The following is a 21,607-nucleotide window of genomic DNA, read 5'->3' on the forward strand; positions in this document are numbered from 1 at the left end:
TCCATGGCCCCATCCTGCCTGGTGTCAATGGTACAGGCTGGTGGCAGTGGTGTACTGGTGTGGGGAATGTGTTCCTTGGACATGTTAGGTCCCTTGATACCAATTGAGCAAAAATGTCATGGCTTGAAATGTGCCTTTGTGATCAAGCCGAGCAGTACTGTGCTGGCCTGGTTACACATCCACCATAGTTGCTGGAACCATGATGGAAGCAATGTGAAAAATAATATATTTGGGACAAGCACAGTTCAGGTCCATATGATGGTGTAAAAATAGTCTTGTTACAGAGCCTTAACTATTAAGAGTAACTAGCCAGGACAAGCAAGATTTGGTTCTGGTTCCAAGATGCAAATGTGTCTCTCATCACTCACCCATGTTACCTTGTTTAAAAAAATAAATAAACTCATAACACAAAAGACTGAGGATTACAGTACTATTTAGGAAATAGCTTTTATTTGATTTTTTTAAGTTCCCTGAAATGTTTCCTTTTTCCCTAAACAAAGCATCATGTCAGCACCAAATTACATCAGTAAAAAGAGTTTCCATCAGAAAACCATAAAGTAAACCAATATAAAATGTGCTTAATCAAGTATATCATAAGCATAGTATCAGAACTCTGCATAGGAGAGAGAAAAGACATTGGACAAAACACTGGAATTAGTACAATATAAAAAAACATTCTGAGAAGACAATCGTTTAACAGTTCCTAAAAGAACTTACAAAAATGGGAGAAAAAAGACCAATGCCTCACTAGGACCATGATTAACAGGGAAACAGGTCAACGGTTCAGGGGGAGGAATGAAGGCAGTGGTTGTGTTTAGCAGGTATCAAAAATACTAACAGGCAACTGGCCAATTAACTGGTAACAAAGCATCGTTTCTAGGCAGGTCAAGATATGACTAGTTTTAATTGGTCCAAATCATAAAAGCACAAGCTAAAGTGCTCTTTGGGGCAGGTGAGGAGGAAGTCACACCAGATGGTTAAGGCAGTGGGGGCTACACTTAGGCACTTTGTGTTGTACCGAAAGTGACTGGCGTGGTGGTGGGGGTCAGCCTATTTACCCAATCCAAACCATAGGCCCTACACGTACACACTTTGTATTGTACCGAAAGTGACTGGCATCTGAAATATGGTTAAAATTCTACCATTGTACTCAAGTACTATGAAAAGGTCGGGTAACACAAATTTCCTAGATGGTAAAGGTCCGGTTGGATATTGTCATTTATCAGTGTAGTAACAAACCTCCACCTTGCAACCCATGTAAGCCCAAACTATTCACACCCCTCTTGTTGGCAGAGACATTTTTTTGTAGTGTTAAAGCTCATTTCCCACAATTCTACACATTTTGCAATGCCTTGTGTGTTCATATGTTGCCAAGGGATATAATAATTTTTGGGGCGGGACCTGAAGTCCGTATTGACAACGTTCTGGTCCGGGTTTCAGACCGCGGTCAGCCTGTTGAGTATGGCTGCCTAGGTGGAGCTATTACCATCTTGCAAGAAGTGACTACATGTATTGCCTAGGGTTTGGTATTGGGCATTTACTTTGGAGTCACAATTTAATGTTGGTCTGGAATAGACAGTAGGGAAGGGCTGAGGTGTCCTGGCATTAGTCCGAGTCGCTCCTCTCCTCCTTTGTAAGCATCCGTTTTCCACTTTTTGGGGCCAACGCTTCTTGCTTGCGGCTCTTTGAGAAACTGAAAAAGAAAATACAGGACAAACATTGAAAGTGAGACAGTGATCTAGAATTGAGAGGATAGATGGAGGAAATTAGGGATTAATACACAAGTGGGACAGAGGCATTTTAGGGAGAAGTTCCCGTCATCAAAATGTATGCTGTTGGTAGCGTACCCTTTCTTCTTGTATTTCTCCTGCTCAGCGGGAGGAATGCGGTCCATCAGCTCCAGACTGTCGTTGATCTTCTTGAGCCACTCATAGCGCTGTCTTCCACGTACCTGAGAGAAAGAGAGTGAGGGAATTTTTAAATGGGCACCTGTCATGACTCTCTCCTTGGTGCGGATTACAGGATGACAGATAGCCCAAACCCCCTCTCTCCCAGAGGGGGAGTTAGCCGGGTTTTATGAAGTAACGACCGGTCGTAAACTTTCTCTTGCACTGCAGTATGGAGAAGTTAAAAATCCCTTTGCTACAACAGAGTCTTTGTTTGATGTTTTGGCAATGAACATTGGGACAATATATTTCAATATCCAAATGTTGGGAATTATGACAGATGTAATATTAATGTATATTTTGTGATGTCATTAAAATAATTTGACAGACTATAACAAGGACTATAATTCTGAAAGTGTACACCTAGTGATCAGGTTTGCATCTAAATGTTGTATAATTTATTTTAAGTATAAGAATGCTTTTGAAGTCAGAAATGTGATTTTAGCCTTCTAAATGAGATAATGGCTTTTCATATAAACCCTGGCCAAGTCAGTAACCACTCCCACGTGAGCACAGACTTTGTGTCAACAAGATGGAACCACCTTTCAGACCAGTGTACTTAAAAAGGACTTGCTGAAGAATTAACATATTAGACCAGACAGCGTGGAGCGGTGGCTACACGGCTGGAAATTGTTAAAACTACAAGACCAGAAAATGGTAAGACCCTCTGAAACTCTCGACGAGTGACGAAGGTAAAGACTAGACTAAGACATGCAGCGTAACGTAGTCTAAGACAACTGACCAAGACGAGAGGGAAGGACAAATTCCTCACCATCATAGGTACCTCTGAGGTATCTATCCTAACGAACACTTCCAGACAAAAATGCCTACAACTAAGGATATTGTGACCTCTGGTGGACAACCAGAGACTTACACAACCAGAGACTTACATCGAACCACTTCCCATAGACGGATCAAGTTCAACAGAAACAACAAAGACATCCATGTGTAAATATATACATTGCAATTATTTTTGAATGAGCGGTCGTTCATGTGCAAAGTACTCATATTCCCATGAGCATAGCTTTCACATGCATGTATAATTAGCCACCGTCTCTCCTGCTCTCTTTCCCCACCCCCTTTCCGTTGTGTAACAAGCCGTCATGTTGGGTTAGTCCACTAGGGAATTTTCATTGCATTATGTTAGTAATCAATATAAGCTATACTGCGTGTGTTTATGTAATTCTGTGTGATTATTTAGTTAGTTAATAAATAAGTAAGCCAATTGTGTATCACTGATTCATCACTTAGGCTACAGTTCAGACTGGTATGATATCAATATATTCTTGAATTAATTCGGGAAACGGTAACTCATTAAATAAACTTCTCCCCTGGGGGCCCAAATTACAAATTAATCAATTGTTACATGATTAATTTAATTGAGTAATAATTCAACGTAGAAGGTAATTACTCAATGAATAGCAGTCATCACATTAATGGAGTCACGTCACACCTTATCACAACCATGAAATAGAGATATACAAATTCTCCCTCCCAAAAGTGTGTTGGCCTGCGTGTGTGTGAGATCCCCCCCACCTGCAACAAGAATACATTGTCCTTGTCTTCATCCTCAGTGCTGGAGCCGCTCTTGATCTTCTTACTGGTTCCCGGAGGCGGCAGGGCAGGTTGGGACTCTGAGGGGAAAGGAAACAAGGCCAACAGTGACATAGGAGACAAGGAAAGGAGGCCAGTTAATATTGTTGGAACACAGCCCCAGTCTTACTTCTTTTGGTGCCGTTGGTGTTCTTGGTCCCGTTCAGAGCTTTGTTAGCGTTCTCTTCCTCGGTCTTGCGGTCCCGGCCGGGGCAGGCACAGACTCGAACCTCAAAACAACGGCGACCCAAAACCTGACCACTAGAGAGAGGAGAGGGGTAGAGAATAGAGAGAGTTAGGGGGAACAAACGAGGGGACCCAAACACATTATCACAGATGTAAAGCGAATTCAGACTTTTACTCCCACAGAAAAGGGAGCGCTTGACATATGTACGCACACAAATAAGGACGAGACTCAGAAAGATTTTCCAATATGAACAAACACAGTGAGAAGGGATAAGGAGAGAGACTTACTCCTGGGTCTCCAGCGTCAGGATGGTGAGAATGGGCCGTCGGTTCATACCACCCATGCAACTGGAGTTGCACATGAAGTTCAGGAGAACAGTAGTTGCCTCAGAGCCCAGCTATACAAAGTGAAGATGCACTTAAACATACATGTACATTTTCAATGAATTATAGACAGATGAAAGTGTCAAGCAAACTGACGATTCATCTTTTATATTAAAACTAATACAGGAGACCAGAGGAAGGGGGGGTATACCTGAGGAGGCTCATAAGGCAGCAGCACGCTCTGACGCTTGGTGTTGCCATCCTCCAGGTACTGAGCCCGCTGGCTCCCCTCCACCCTGATCAGGTGACTGCGGTGGGTCACACCTGGCAGGAAACAGGAAGTAGACAGGAAGTGAGGGGGGGTAAATAGTCCTCTCAGAACTTCCTGGGACCATCTTTTACACGAGGGGGGAGTTATGCCTTGCAGGGCTGTCAACTTTAGGAGATAGCTTGCAATGAGATTTCCTATTGTGAATATCATTGGCGCCAGCGTGTCTTAGGGGACCCCCCAGGAAGATTCAGTTTTAAAGCTTGGACACAGGCTCCCAAGTGGCGCAGCAGTCTAAGGCACTGCATCTCAGTGAGAGATGACACTACAGACCCTGGTTCAATTCCAGGCTGTATCACAACCTGCCGTGATTGGGAGTCCCATAGGGCGTCGCACAATTGGCCCAGCGTCGTCCGGTTTAGGGTTTGGCCGGGGGGAGGCCGTCATTGTAAATAAAAATGTGTTCTTAACTGACTTGCCTAGTTAAAAAATTACTGCAATTCTACATATTTTCACATGGCTTAGGCCCATTACCAGGGTTTAGTTTTTTTTTTTTTTTTTTTACCACAGGTCTGGTGCATTCAGGATTACACACTCACAATTCAACAACTTGGTTTGAAGTTACTTTGGAGTTTATTTGGGCATGAAATTTAGAGTATGCTAACTGGGGGACATTGAAGTACATTGGTTTTTGGTTAGAAATGCTAATATTACCAGTTGGTTGCAGTGGCTAACCATAGGATGGATTGCAGTCTTTCCTTCTCTATAAGAAACAAACATGTAAATTAGCGATGCACCGATATTACATTTTTGGCCGATACCGATATTTTCCTTGCCAAAAAGCCCCGATACCGATAACCTATATTTAAAATTTTAGTGGCCTTTTAAGCATTCTAGTGCAGTTAAATAGTTCACACAGACACAGCGGTCTAAGGCACTAAATCTCAGTGCAAGAGGCGTCACTACAGTCCCTGGTTCAAATCCAGGCTGTATCACATCCGGCCGTGATTGGTAGTCCCATAGGGCGGCACACAATTGGCCCAGCGTCGTCCAGGTTTGGCCGGGGGTAGGCCGTCATTGTAAATAAGAATTTGTTCTTAACTGACTTGCCTAGTTAAGGTTACACACACACACCAAAAAAGTTATTTTGTTGGCATTTATGCATGTCCCCATTACCAGTAAAACATAATCAAAACCTATTTATTTCACTTACTTGCTGTGCTGTTTCATTGTTCATAGAAATCCTGGTTGAGAATGAAACTACTGAACAAATTAACAATGAAACAGCAAGTAAGTGAAAGAAATACTATTTAACGTGTCAAATAACCTTGTTGACGAATCAGGACCTGAATATGACTACACGCAACAATAATTTAACGCGATGATAGATTTTTTACGTAGTTATTACACATTGATTACACTATCACTCGTATTTCATGTCACAACGATTCATCGATACGTGTGCTATGATGCTGGTGAAATTGTCTCACGCACCTACAATGCTGGTCATAAAAAATAAGCTTGCTAGCTCATGGATGAAAACAATGTTCTTCCCCAAAAACATAGCAAAACGACAATCTGTTTCAGTAGCTATAGTTAGCTAGCCTAACCTATACGGCTCAAAAAAATTAAAACAAGTCAAAATGAGGCTCAGTAGTGTGTGTGGCCTCCACGTGCCTGTATGACCTCCCTACAACGCCTGGGCATGCTCCTGATGAGGTGGCGGATGGTCTCCTGAGGGATCTCCTCCCAGACCTGAACTAAAGCATCCGCCAACTCCTGGACAGTCTGTGGTGCAACGTGGCGTTGGTGGATGGAGCGAGACATGATGTCCCAGATGTGCTCAATTGGATTCGGGTCTGGGGAACGGGCGGGCCAGTCCATAGCATCAATGCCTTCCTCTTGCAGGAACTGCTGACACACTCCAGCCACATGAGGTCTAGCATTGTCTTGCATTAGGAGGAACCCAGGGCCAACCGCACCAGCATATGGTCTCACAAGGGGTCTGAGGATCTCATCTCGGTACCTAATGGCAGTCAGGCTACCTCTGGCGAGCACATGGAGGGCTGTGCGGCCCCCCAAAGAAATGCCACCCCACACCATGACTGACCCACCGCCAAACCGGTCATGCTGGAGGATGTTGCAGGCAGCAGAACGTTCTCCACGGCGTCTCCAGACTCTGTCACGTCTGTCAAGTGCTCAGTGTGAACCTGCTTTCATCTGTGAAGAGCACAGGGCGCCAGTGGTGAATTTCTTGGTGTTCTCTGGCAAATGCCAAACGTCCTGCACGGTGTTGGGCTGTAAGCACAACCCCCACCTGTGGACGTCGGGCCCTCATACCACCCTCATGGAGTCTGTTTCTGACCGTTTGAGCAGACACATGCACATTTGTGGCCTGCTGGATGTCATTTTGCAGGGCTCTGGCAGTGATTCTCCTGCTCCTCCTTGCACAAAGGCGGAGGTAGCGGTCCTGCTGCTGGGTTGTTGCCCTCCTACGGCCTCCTCCACGTCTCCTGATGTACTGGCCTGTCTCCTGGTAGCGCCTCCATGCTCTGGACACTACGCTGACAGACACAGCAAACCTTCTTGCCACAGCTCGCATTGATGTGCCATCCTGGATGAGCTGCACTACCTGAGCCACTTGTGTGGGTTGTAGACTCCGTCTCATGCTACCACTAGAGTGAAAGCACCGCCAGCATTCAAAAGTGACCAAAACATCAGCCAGGAAGCATAGGAACTGAGAAGTGGTCTGTGGTCCCCACCTGCAGAACCACTCCTTTATTGGGGGTGTCTTGCTAATTGCCTATAATTTCCACCTGTTGTCTATTCCATTTGCACAACAGCATGTGAAATTTATTGTCAATCAGTGTTGCTTCCTAAGTGGACAGTTTGATTTCACAGAAGTGTGATTGACTTGGAGTTACATTGTGTTGTTTAAGTGTTCCCTTTATTTTTTTGAGCAGTGTATATAGCTAGGTGTCATCTAAAATAACCCTAATTTATAAGACGGTTCTTATTTGATTAATGGTGGTCGGACCCATCTATGTGAAGCTTGCCACAATAAGGATTAGCCACAATAGTGGACTTTGCGGTTACCCTTCAAAATACAAGTATGGCCTAATTCTACTATTTGTATTCATTTACATCACTGTCAATGACATACTTTTATTTTGAAGGCAAACCGCAAATTCCACTATTGTGCCTAATCCTTATTGTGGCTAGCTTCACAACACATAACCCGGTCCGGTCGGGTCGAGCCTCAATAGCCAGATGAAAATAGCTGGCTGCTTATAACATTAGCTTTGGGCAACAGGGTTAAGTAGCTGGCTAGCTATTTATTTTCATGAACTGAAGTTCAATAGGTGAACAACAAGTGGCTACCTAGCTAATACTTACAAGGATTCCTAAATCATTGCTAAGTATAATGAAAATGACTACAGTTTTTACTCGTCATTGTTTCAGGCTGGTTGTATTGGTGCTAGCTAGGTACCAAGCTAAAAGCTAGCTACCCCAGAAGTTGCGGTCGAACAAATGATGCTTTATTACCAACACGGTATTGTAAACACATCATTCGTGGCCGGTGTTTTGACAGTGCTACTGTATCTTCTTTGACATGCAAAGACCCAAACGGCGTTCCATAGTATGCATGTCGTGAAGCTAATAGCAGTGACGCTATTACTGTGTAACTCCGGTAGGGCAACGTGAAAAATAGCTCACTTGGTAGTGTTAACCAGTGCTCGACCAGTCGGCAAAATGCCCACGACAGAGAATGGTTGATTGTCAAGGGCAATGAATTCCATTATCTTGGCATTAATGGATTTCGCATTTGAGTTGTCTCGCTGAAATGTTGTTACCCTTTCATATGACTGCTTGGCTTGATTGCTCGATCCACACAGCAGACATTGTGGGCTAGTTTAGGAATGCTATGTTGCACGTACAGCGCAAAATTTTACGTGCCGTCATTACGTCATGTACCTTCGTTATATAGATATGCACGTCAGCTTTGACATCAGTTTTGCATATCGACATTAAACTAGACCGGCCGATACCAAGGTTGGCATTTTTAGCTATATCGGCCGATTCCGATATGTTCACCGATATATCGTGCGTCCATAATGTAAATATGTAATCCGTTTGGGTGAACTATCCCTTTAAAATAGGACCTAGAGGTAGCTCGCCAAGATGGTTGGCCACCCCTGATCTACGTTTCCCAAATACTGGGAATTTGAATATGTTCATATGACATTTGATTTGTACAAATTATCCCACATTCAAGCCAAATCAAAATGAACACCCATCTTCAGGTGGTTGAGACTGATTTGCAAAACCTTGCCATCTTACTCTAAAAAGGCAATATCTGTTAATACATGCCTAGCAGCTTGTGCACAATACTAAAATGACAAAGGCAAGGGGCATTTCAAGAGAGCCTATTCTCATTTTATGATTTAGCCTATAATCAACACTGTCCATAAATGCATAGCCCTTAATTTTTTAATAATCAAAGACAAGTTGACATATCAGATTTCAAATAGCCTAATTACACCAGAAAAATTGGTAAGAAGTGAAATAATAAAAGTATGGGGAATAACAGTAGTGTCCTTGCTGAGATAAGCACACTAATTAGTCTATATTTTAGCCCATTGTAGGGGATGGGAATTGTTCTAATTACTTACATTAGCTATTGTGAAAGATAAAATTAATTAAACAGATAATACAATCTCCTGAAAACAAGATGACATAGCCAAAATCTGCCCTTACACCTAACCCAAAATGATCTTTCAATGTATTGATCTCAAACTAGAATCAGTTACACATTTGGGTTCACAACCTGTTTGGGCAAAATAAGGTTCATCATACAGTTAGACAAATCAGGTCACTCTACCAAATTCCAGCTGAATACTGCATGTTCATTCATTACAACCTAATGAACCTAGTGAGAAATTGTATCAGTCTGCTTAACTCTCAACATGGGCAAATTACTTACTATCTAACTCACTTTAGAATTTTTACCTCAAGACTAAAACACACACCTTCATAGCTGTCAGACGTGCTCTGGTGGTGGGGGCAGCGGCTGACCACTTCGGACATGTGCTCTGACTTCTTGTAGATGGCGGTGGCACGTAGGACGGCTCCTGGCGGGGGCTCCTTGGTCATCAGCACCTCCACCGGGCAGGTCTTAGCCCGCTGGCAGTACAGCTTGATCAGCTGCACAGAATACTGGGGAGGGAGGGAAACATTGAACAATCAGTATTTTGTCCCAGGGGAATTTCCCTCTGTGAAAGAATAAAGATGTGAATTGAATTTATGAAGAAAAGAAATAGACACTTGCTTAATTACTTCGCACAGGTAGTCACTATCAAAGATCATACAAATACAAGTGTGGAAAAACACCCATAGGAATTAATAGGAACAAAATATTGCTTTACAATTATATTCTAAATAAATCATAAATACCTTTATGAAAAAGATGCATTTTAACCCTCGTTTGAAACATGCCCGGTCATGTCAGACCCATGCTTTACTGCAACCAGCCTGCAACTCCTCAGTTACAATCATAGAGAGAGGACTCTAGTGCCCAAAGGCCCATTTTAGCATGGGCAGTACCATTGAGGATGTTCAGCATTTCAACAGACAACTGGGTGGGACTTCCTATGGCAGGGTTCCCCAACTGGCAGGCCGCGGGTCAAATGGTTTTATTTAACCCCCAAGTTCTGAGCCAAAAAACTATATTCCCATGCATAAGAGACACGTGATCGTATACAAATGTAAGCAAGGTTTGAAATAATTATGTTTTAGTCAAATATCTGGTTTGGGCTTCTTGCAGTCAATTTTCAGCCTACAAATTATTTTAACAATGTTAAAGCCCACCGACCATCCGCTCAAGAAAAGAAATGCGTATGTGTGTGAGATAGATATATACATACATACACACACACACCAGCCTGCAGGTGAATCTAGTTGACCCCTGTCCTATGGGTTAAGGAAGGATCACAGAATTCCATCCAGGTCACCAAGAGTGATAGCCACTGAATTATACTTGTGAGGAAACATTCCATAACTGCAGGTGGCAGTAAACCACCAACCGTGGCTTTATACCTGTCCTAACAACACACTTTAGGTGGCAGTGTGCACTCATTCAGTTTGTTTGGCAAATAGAAGAAAATGTACTACTTTAAAATGGAGATGGCCTCAATTGTACTGTCCGTGCTCTCACAGACGCAATAATGGGACAGATAAATAAAAATACAGTTTTATTTATTTTAACTAGGCAAGTCAGTTAAGAACAAATTCTTATTTACAACAACGGCCTACCCCGGCCAACAATGATGTGATGTTTAAGTTGATGGTTCCAATGAAAGAGTTGCAGGGGGCGTTCATTTGAGGGCAGAGCAGCCTAACCACAAGACTAATAGACCTATCATAGCACTCTGGCATGTGAGTCGCCGTGGAAACCATTGTGCTATTGGCTGTTTTAATCCAAATACTTCAGCCAAAACCTTAAGTTTTAGCTAATTGTCACGAACTGGATTCCACTTGAATGCAACCACGGAGAATCAGAATGAATGGAATAACTTGTCTCCGTCCGAGGTATGGTAACCACAATTTACTGTAAACAATCTTAGTATTAATTATCGTTGTGATAAATCCATTCATAAAATATTTTTTCATCCAGGCGAAAAGGCAGCATAAAACATTTCAAAGTAATTCTAAAAGTTACGTTCATCAAATTGAAGGAGAATATATATCAGTGAATGTACAGTGAGCCTGGGCTTCTAAGGGTAGGTCGTGTCTCATTCCTATTGTAGTGCTGTTTAATCCTTTACACTCGTGGGAACTGCTCTAAATGGATTGGGCTACATTGAAACGTTTCTTACAGAAGAAAAGTTAAAATATGATCTTAGTGTTAGGCTTTCACAAGGACATTCGTAGAAACGGATTGTAATTTCAGCATGTTCCGCTGTGAATTTTATTCAAAATAGACAAACTTCAGAACAACCCAGGGTATGACGCCATGTCATCTTGTAACTATATCAAACAGTGATCATAAATGTTGACACTGTATATGACCGGAGTTTTATGACACGTAAATGGGAAGTGCACATTTGGACTCGCAGGTGTTTTGCTTGCTTGTATGACATCAAAGGGGTATTTATAATAATCCTCAACGTCTCAGCTTTCAAAACACATTGAGTTCTCTTAATTTACTAAATTTACCTCAGACAAAAAAAAATGTGCGAAAGTTGACCAATTAGCGGGAGGGATGGGGCAACGTCTTGTCGCATGTGGTGCTCAAGTTCAGAACGTCTGTCAGTCAAAACCCATACAGCGCCGTTACTGTACAGCCACAGCACTCCATTTTAGGTGTTTATTAGTGCCCAAATTCTCCATTTTCAATCGATATATGGGTACTAGTGTAAAGGGTTAAGACTCAGCTGTAACATGAAACAGGTCCTGTTCATCTTGAGGGTCAAAAGAAAATGACATTGAAAACACATTCTCTTATGCTTTAGGTGGGTTACAGGAGATCAACGGCAACATAAAAAACAAACAAAAAGAAGAGTAATAGACCCAAGTAGTAGCCTACGTGTAGCATACAATATTAGTGCTTTTAACGCCAGTGTATTTAGGCATGTGCAGTAAGCCATATGCAAGACACTCACGGTGGAGGTGACAGACTTGGCGGTGCCAGACTTGTGGAAGCGCAGCTGGAAGCCGTGCTCCCCCGGGTAGTCAATGGTGGAGGGGACGGTGGAGGCGGGGGGAGGCACGCTGTCCAGGGGCGACATCGAGGGCTCCACGGCCAGGGGCTCAGACAGCTCAAACAGCCCCTCGTCAAAAACCTCGTGGAAGGTGGCCTCGGGAAGTACGGGAGCGAGCTGTAAGGGATGTAAACGCATGCCATTTATGAAGTTAGCAGTTGCTTTTTGGATTTCTGCCTGAATACTTAAAAAGATGAGTGTCCAGGCTAACCATGTATGGATATCAAATTGTCCGACAAAAGCACAACCAAAAAGATCTAGTCAAAGCCAAACAATCACTGCACTACTAAGGGGGAGAAACCATCTAGCCCATTCTAAAAGGTGTGGTATCATAAAAATATTTCCTTTACATCGGATGTAGACAAACTTACCGAGACATCCAGGTCAGACCAGTTTTCATTCACAAACGGTGGAATATTGGGGCCCTGAGTAGTCATGCTAAAGAAAGGAGATACAAATCACAGTACAAGTAAGTATTACCTAAAAGTAGAAGAGGTACATTATATGAAGTCTCTAGGGTTCCACTCACACGCAACCATCTCTGTCCAGTCGTAAGTCTAGAAGTTGCTACATTGGTAGTCCTAAACATAATTATATACGTCTGTGGGTTCTAAAGGTTGTTCAAAATTACTTGGTCTCCCAAAGCTGCTGGAAGGACCCCTGGCTCATGGGGAAGCTCAACTCCTGCTCTTCCATCTTGTATCTGTTCAATCTCTCGACTGTTCACTGGACCGATGGACGAGAGGACTGGACACAGGGACTCAAGGCAGGAGATGAAGAAAGGCGATCCGATCTAGGAGAGAGAACACCCATGTGATTAAACCAAATAATACTAATTGTTGTAGCTATGTGTCTTCAAAACAATTAGTCAATGGGACGACAAAAGGGGGACCAGTGGCTTTGAAAGGAAATCAGACATGTGTCGCTGGAATGCAGCCCAGAAGATGTGGAGAAGAAAGCAGAACATAGAATGCAGCGGGAGGGGTCTGGTTCACATAGACAAGAATTGGGTCAGACTGCTCTGGTAATGACTTTGACTAGGTTGGCAATTATATAAGATACAGTATTTCAGTAAGAGTTGTGTAGGCTAGTCGTTAGCTAGGTGAGAAATTGTGTCACTGTATTAGGCTAATCTTTGTTGATCAAGTGCCTAGATAACTACCCTATGTTTTATCAATAAATACTTCCTCTAAAATCTAACTCAAAGGTAATGGATAGTTTTGCATATTTAACAAGCTAACGCTACCCTCCTCGACTAGTGCTGGCTTTACAAATGTTGACTAGTTGGGGTTTCAAAAACAAATTTGACGTTGTATAGCTAACGTTAGCTAGCTAACCTTATATTGCAACATTGCATCACCTAGATAGCAAGTTGGTTGCTGAACGAATTACATTAAATTCTGAATTACATGTTGCATACGTGAATCAACAGCCTGCTACCTAGTCGTCTTAAATATTTTACGAGGTTACAAGTTAAATAAAATATTGTACAAGTCAAGTGTCGGTCTAGCATGTTGCCCTAAATTAGCTAACGTTAGTTAGGCAAACGTTAGCGTTACAGTAGCCACTCAAAACAGTCGAAAAAGTAAGCGACTCGTGAACATCTAAATCCCATGTCATAACTACCTACAACATGTAGTAGTTACATGTTTATACACCAATACAAGATGCAAACTTTAGCCACCAACTTCAACAAGCTACATTTAACGTTACCTAGCTAGCTCAACTGTGAGCTTGGCAGGCTGCGTCGGAATCCCCGAGGCGATTAACGACATGCACAAACTTTTATTCACAAAAAAATATTATCCTACGCTGTCTTAAATAATGTAATGGTATACCTCGCCTCCCGGGGGATGAATATTTTCTTGCCGCACCTCGGTTCTCTGTCAATGCAAAGATGTCAAAGAAACAGCAACTCTGTAGCAGCTAGAAAGAAAAATATGTTTTCCAGTAAAAAGCGTGCGTTTCGGGGATTTCCAGAAAACCAGACTGAAGGGAGGGCCACGCAGAGTTCACAGGCCTCCAATCAGAGGCGCGCCCATCGAGGTGTGTTTTTTTTGTATGAAATAGCGCGAAATGTTCCAAATAAAATCATAACTGGCTATATTTACATCATGACAGCGCAAAGTTTCTAAACCATACTGTACTGTCTTTGAGGATTGTGCGGAAATTATACTGACTGAATGCAGGAAGGAGGGAAACAGTGTCACTAGCTAGGTTTCCATCCAATTGGACAGATTTTCATGCGAATATTCTAAAATCTGCATTAAAACCAATACGCGCATTTTCTAACCAGGATGTTTCCATCAAATTGACTTGTCTCAGATAAAAGGCTGTGTGTGATGACAAAGTGCACATAAAAATACCTTTTGCGGTTATTATTTTCCCATGTACTGAATAAAAAAGACAAGTTGAGTTTGAGTTTCCATCGCATTTTCTATTATATCTAAAAATAAAAAGGTTCCTGGAGGATCCTTTAAGGCAGGGGTATTCAACTCTTACACCATGAGGTCCCGGAGCCTGCTGGTTTTCTGTTCTACCGAATAGTTAATTGCACCTACCTGGTGTCCCAAGTCTAAATCAGTCCGTGATTAGAGGGGAACAATGAAAAAAATGCAGTGGTATTGGCTTCAAGGTCCAGAGTTGAGTTTGAGGGCTTTAGGGGTTCTTCAAATTGAAACTGTGGGGGAACCCTTATAAGTTCTCCAGGGGCGCAACTTTGGTTTTAGAAGTGGAGGGACATAATATATAGTGCTCAAAAAAATAAAGGGAACACTTAAACAACACATCCTAGATCTGAATGAAAGAAATAATCTTATTAAATACTTTTTTCTTTACATAGTTGAATGTGCTGACAACAAAATCACACAAAAATAATCAATGGAAATCCAATTTATCAACCCATGGAGGTCTGGATTTGGAGTCACACTCAAAATTAAAGTGGAAAACCACACTTCAGGCTGTTCCAACTTTGATGTAATGTCCTTAAAACAAGTCAAAATGAGGCTCAGTAGTGTGTGTGGCCTCCACGTGCCTGTATGACCTCCCTACAATGCCTGGGCATGCTCCTGATGAGGTGGCGGATGGTCTCCTGAGGGATCTCCTCCCAGACCTGGACTAAAGCATCCGCCAACTCCTGGACAGTCTGTGGTGCAACGTAGCGTTGGTGGATGGAGCGAGACATGATGTCCCAGATGTGCTCAATTGGATTCGGGTCTGGGGAACGGGCGGGCCAGTCCATAGCATCAATGCCTTCCTCTTGCAGGAACTGCTGACACACTCCAGCCACATGAGGTCTAGCATTGTCTTGCATTAGGAGGAACCCAGGGCCAACCGCACCAGCATATGGTCTCACAAGGGGTCTGAGGATCTCATCTCGGTACCTAATGGCAGTCAGGCTACCTCTGGCGAGCACATGGAGGGCTGTGCGGCCCCCCAAAGAAATGCCACCCCACACCATGACTGACCCACCGCCAAACCGGTCATGCTGGAAGATGTTGCAGGCAGCAGAACGTTCTCCACGGCGTCTCCAGACTCTGTCACGTCTGTCACGTGCTCAGTGTGAACCTGCTTTCATCTGTGAAGAGCACAGGGCGCCAGTGGCGAATTTGCCAATCTTGGTATTCTCTGGCAAATGCCAAACGTCCTGCACGGTGTTGGGCTGTAAGCACAACCCCCACCTGTGGATGTCGGGTCCTCATACCACCCTCATGGAGTCTGTTTCTGACCGTTTGAGCAGACACATGCACATTTGTGGCCTGCTGGAGGTCATTTTGCAGGGCTCTGGCAGTGCTTCTCCTGCTCCTCCTTGCACAAAGGCGGAGTTAGCGGTCCTGCTGCTGGGTTGTTGCCCTCCTACGGCCTCCTCCACGTCTCCTGATGTACTGGTCTGTCTCCTGGTAGCGCCTCCATGCTCTGGACACTACGCTCACAGACACAGCAAACCTTCTTGCCACAGCTCGCATTGATGTGCCATCCTGGATGAGCTGCACTACCTGAGCCACTTGTGTGGGTTGTAGACTCCGTCTCATGCTACCACTAGAGTGAAAGCACCGCCAGCATTCAAAAGTGACCAAAACATCAGCCAGGAAGCATAGGAACTGAGAAGTGGTCTGTGGTCCCCACCTGCAGAACCACTCCTTTATTGGGGGTGTCTTGCTAATTGCCTATAATTTCCACCTGTTGTCTATTCCATTTGCACAACAGCATGTGAAATTTATTGTCAATCAGTGTTGCTTCCTAAGTGGGCAGTTTGATTTCACAGAAGTGTGATTGACTTGGAGTTACATTGTGTTGTTTAAGTGTTCCCTTTATTTTTTTGAGCAGTGTATATACAGTACCAGTCAAAAGTTTGGACACACCTAATCATTCAAGGGTTTTTCTTTATTTTACAATTTTCTACATTGTAGAATAATGGTGAAGACATCGAAACTATGAAATAATGGAATCACGTAGTAACCCATAAAAATTGTTAAAGTAGCCACCATTTGTCTTGATGACAGCTTTGCACACTCTTGGCTTTCTCTCAACCAGCTTCATGAGGTAGTCACCTGGAATGCATTTAAATTAACAGGTGTGCCTTGTTAAGTTAATTTGTGGAATTTCTTTCCTTCTTAATGCGTTTGAGCCAATCAGTTGTGTTGTGACAAGGTAGGGGTGGTATGAGGAAGATAGCCCTATTTGGTAAAAGACCAAGTCCATACTATGGCAAGAACCACTCAAATAAGCAAAGAGAAACAACAGTCCATCACTACTTTAAGACATGACAGTCAGTCAATACGGAACATTGAAGAACTTTGAAAGTATCTTCATGTGCAGTCGCAAAAACCATCAAGCGCTATGATGAAACTGGCTCTCATGAGGACCGCCACAGGAAAGGAAGACCCTGAGTTACCTCTGCTGCAGAGGATAAATTCATTGGAGTTACCATCCTCATAAATTGCAGCCCAAATAAATGCTTCACAGAGATCAACTAACAGACACATCTCAACATCAACTGTTCAGAGGAGCCTTCATGGTCGAATTACTGCAAAGAAACTACTAAAGGACACCAATAAGAAGAAGAGACTTGCTTGGTCCAAGAAACACGAGCAATGGACATTAGACTGGTGGAAATCTGTCCTTTGGTCTGATGAGTCCAAATTTTTGATTTTGGTTCCAACCGCCATGTCTTTGTGAGACGCAGAGTAGGCGAACGGATGATCTCCGCATGTGTGGTTCCCACCATGAAGCATGGAGGAAGTGGTGTGATGGTGTGGGGGTGCTTTGCTGGTGACACTGTTGGTGATATATTTAGAATTCAAGGCACACTTAACCAGCATGGCTACCACAGCATTCTGCAGCGATACACCATCCCATCTGGATTGCGCTTAGTGGGACTATCATTTGTTTTTCAACAGGACAATGACTGAACACACCTCCAGGCTGTGTAAGGGCTATTTGACCAAGAAGGAGAGTGATTGAGTGCTGCATCAGATGACCTGGCTTCCACAATCACCCGACCTCAACCCAATTGGGATGGTTTGGGATGAGTTGGACCGCAGAGTGAAGGAAAAGCAGCCAACAAGTGCTCAGCAGATGTGGGAACTCCTTCAAGACTGTTGGAAAAGCATTCCAGGTGAAGCTGGTTGAGAGAATGCCAAGAGTATGCAAAACTGTCATCAAGGCAAAGGGTGACTACTTTAAAGAATCTCAAATAAAAAATATATTTGAATTTGTTTAACACTTTGGTTACTACATGATTACATGTGTTATTTCATAGTGTTGATGTCTTCACTATTATTCTACAATGTAGAAAATAGTAAAAATTAAGAAAAATCCTTGAATGAGTAGGTGTGTCCAAACTTTTAGTACTGGTACTATATATATATTTTTTAAGGGAATAGATTGTAGCTTTCATCAGTGTAATTGTCAGCGTCATTTTACGGACTCAGTACATGTTACCATAGTTATATTTTGTTTGTTTTTAGTCCCATCCTTCAGCTCTACTCAAACCCTCCATCTCTGAACACCATGCAGGTTTTGCACTATACAGTGCCTTCAGAAAGTATTCAGACCCTTTGACTTTTTCCACATTATGTTACGTTACAGCCTTATTCTACAATGGAAGAAATAAAACATTTTCCTCATCAATCTACACACAATACCCCATAATTACAAAGCGAAAACAGGTTTTTCGAATTTTTGCACATTTATTAAAAATCAAAAACATAAATATATTTACATAAGTATTCAGACCCATTGCTATGTGACTGGAAATTGAGCTCAGGTGCATCCTGCTTCCATTGATCATCCTTGAGATGTTTCTACAACTTGATTGGAGGCCCCCTGTGGTAAATTCAATTGATTGGACATGATTTGGAAAGGCACACACCTGTCTATATAAGGTCCTACAGTTGACAGTGCATGTCAGAGCAAAAACCAAGCCATGAGGTCGAAGGAATAGTCTGTAGCTCTCCGAGACAGGATTGTGTCGAGGCACAGATCTGGGGAAGGGTACCAAAATATTTCTGCAGCATTGAAGGTCCCCAAGAACACAGTAGCCTCCATCATTCATAAACGGAAGAAGTTTGTAATCACCAAGACTCTTCCAAGAGTTGGCCGCCCGGCCAAACTGAGCAATCTCTGAAAAAGGGCCTTGGTCAGGGAGGTGATCAAGAACCCAATGGTCACTCTGACAAAGCTCCAGAGTTGCTCTGTTGAGATGGGAGAACCTTCCAGAAGGGCAACCAGCTCTGCAGCACTCCACTAATTAGGCCTTTATGGTAGAGTGGCCAGACAGAAGCCAGTAAAAGGCACATGACAGCCCACTTGGAGTTTACCAAAAGGCACCTAAAGACTCTCACACCATGAGAAACAAGATTCACTGGTCTGATAAAACCAAGACTGAACTCTTTGGCCTGAATGCCAAGCGTTACATCTGGAAGAAACCTGGCACCATCATACTATGGGGATGTTTTTCAGCAGCAGGGACTGGGAGACTAGACAGGATCGAGGGAAAGATGAATGGATCAAAGTACAGAGCGATCCTTGATGAAAACCTGCTCCAGAGTGCTCAGGACCTCCGACTGGGGCACAGGGTCACCTTCCAACAGGACAGCGACCCTAAGCACACAGCCAAGACAACACCGGAGTGGCTTCGGGACAAGTTTCTGAATGTCCTTGAGTGGACAAGCCTGAGCCCGGACTTGAACCCAATCTAACAACTCCGGAGAGACCTGAAAATAGCTGTGAAGCAACGCTCCCCATCCAACTTGACAGAGCTTGAGAGGATCTGCAGAGAAGAATGGGAGAAACTCCCCAAATACAGGTGTGCCAAGCTTGTAATGTCATACCCAAGAAGAATCAAGGCTGTAATCGCTGCCAAAGTTGCTTCAACAAAGTACTCCAAAAAAGTACTATATTAAGAGTTTTATATTATTGATCGATTTACTTTTTAAATTCCCAAGCAGTGCTATTTGCAGAGGGGGACATAACTTGGCAGGGGGGCTGGGGGCCCTCCAAAGCACATTTCCTGCATTTAAACACAATCTAATATGGCCCTTCTAGCCATTTTTATTTAGAACAACAAAAAGTAAGCAAAAATGCCCACAGTCACCAAGCTAAGTAAGAAATTATTAAATAAGTTTAAGTGATTGATAAGACTGAACTAGGTCCATGATAATTCAATAATTAATATTGTGTTGCACCTTTAACCAATAGCCTAACAAATTAACAACTCTTACAAATAAAGTACAAAGACTTTTGGTTGTCTTTAAGACATCCTCTATATCAAATTTCAGCCAGACCGCCCAGCCAACCCGAGCCGCCTACACGCCCGACCCCCACTAGTCTAGTCAATAACTCAAGTCTCTCCAAAACACTAATTCCTTCTCATCTTTTTATTTTATGTCTCAAGGGAATCGTTTGGAAAACAAAAAGTTGAATGCAAACACACACCTAAACATTAACACACAGAAATATAGGGTTTGATCCCAGGCTGCAAAACATTGCACAAAGAGGACACGATGAGTCTGCAGAGTCAGATAATAAAGAGAACTTCATGGCAATCCTAGAAACAATAGCTAAGCATGACACAACTGTAAAAAAAATTAAAATAAGTTGACTTCCATTCATAATGGAAAATATACAAGCAAAGGGATTCAGAATGAGGTTCTGAGTTGTTTGGCAGACAATCTTCTAACAAAAATTATAGAAGAAGTGAAAGACTGTGAGGTCTTTAGCATAATGGCAGACGAAACAAAAGATGTAAAAAAAAAGGAGCAGATATCTCTAGTACTCAAGTACTATTTCAGAGGAGCTGTCCATGAGAGCTTTCTCCACTTTGAATCGGCTGATCGACTAGATGCAGCAGGGCTTACTGACAAAATCATACACATATTAGCAAGTCATGGTCTTGAATACAAAAACAACCTAGTAGGCCAAGCATATGACGGTGCTTCCGTTATGAGTGGCAAGCATTCAGGTGTCCAGGCACGCATTAAAGAACAAGCAAAGCATTCCTTTTACATCCACTGCAGTGCACACTGTCTAAACTTAGTTTTAGTGGATACAGTCAAAGCTGTCCCTGAGGTAGGACAGTTCTTCTTACTAGAAAGACTTTACGTCTTCACATCTGGGTCATATGTGCATCAAAAATGGCTTAGCATGCAAAAAGAGATGTAACCAGGCGCACCTAGAGTGCTTCAGAGACTAAGTGACACTTGCTGGGCATGTCGATATATGGCTCTACATACTATTATGGATAGATTACCTGCCATTAAGCGAGTCCTGCAAGACATAGTCCAAAAACACAATGGTGACAGATCTGTTGAGGCACGAGGTCTGCTTGCACAGATAGATTTACAATTCATTGTGTGCCTTGTTACACTCCATAAAGTGTTTGGAGAAGCAACATTTATATCAGATATGCTACAGTCTTCATCACTTGACCTGTCAAAGGCTGTTGATTTAGTTGAAGCCTTAGTTCAAACTTTGAATGACTACAGGGATGAGTCATTTTTTGATGACCTATGGAATGAAGTGTTGAACACAGCTGAGCAATGTTATACTGCAATACACCCCCCTGCAAAACGACCAAAAAAGCTAAGCTCTCAATTTAATGAAGACTGTGTACTCAGTACAATGGGTCAGAGGTCAGATTCAAAACAAGAAAAATGCAGTTTTCGTACAACCCTTTTCTACCCTGTTTTAGAACATATGCTCAATGAGCTTAACAGAAGGTTCCCTAGCAAAAACGGTGACATAATGAATGGCATCCAAACTCTAAACCCTACAAGTGATGTGTTTCTCAAAGAGAAGTTCCTGTTTCCATTTGCTAGAATTTATGAATCAAATATTGAGGACTTGGGGCATGAACTACATCAGTTCAGAAGAATTTTAGAAAGGAAAATACAGAGTGGCATGCAGAGACCCTCCAGTGTAGTAGAGCTGGCATTATTCACTGAGCCTTATAAAGACGTTTTCTTTGAGCTCTTTAAACTGTGCAAGATAGCTGTTTCAATCCCTGTTAGTACTGCTTCTTGTGAACT

The 21,607-nt window shown here is 42.8% G+C and overlaps 1 protein-coding gene across 3 annotated transcripts; it reads right to left on the reverse strand.

Annotated features, from left to right (window-relative positions):
* Positions 1-431: 431 nt before the first annotated feature.
* LOC106577554 (cellular tumor antigen p53) lies at positions 432-14,237 on the reverse strand. Of its 3 annotated transcripts, none has more exons than XM_014155682.3 (11): positions 13,916-14,237; positions 12,709-12,870; positions 12,449-12,515; positions 11,979-12,194; positions 9,348-9,534; positions 4,261-4,373; positions 4,014-4,123; positions 3,670-3,800; positions 3,483-3,580; positions 1,848-1,951; positions 432-1,693 (listed from the first exon to the last, which is right to left on the reverse strand). In XM_014155682.3, exons 2-11 carry the CDS (start codon positions 12,771-12,773, stop codon positions 1,606-1,608), a joined length of 1,179 nt encoding a protein of 392 aa, XP_014011157.2. In that variant the 5' UTR covers positions 12,774-12,870; positions 13,916-14,237; the 3' UTR covers positions 432-1,605. The 3 variants fall into 3 exon arrangements, with proteins under 3 accessions (XP_014011157.2, XP_082821227.1, XP_082821228.1); XM_082965101.1 differs by lacking the exon at positions 13,916-14,237 and adding an exon at positions 13,791-13,813; XM_082965102.1 differs by lacking the exon at positions 13,916-14,237 and having other exon boundaries at positions 12,607-12,727.
* Between the last annotated feature and the right edge of the window lie 7,370 nt (positions 14,238-21,607).

The sequence above is a fragment of the Salmo salar genome, chromosome 18 (assembly GCF_965601325.2).
Source record: "Salmo salar chromosome 18, fSalSal1, whole genome shotgun sequence".
Lineage (NCBI taxonomy): Eukaryota > Metazoa > Chordata > Actinopteri > Salmoniformes > Salmonidae > Salmo > Salmo salar.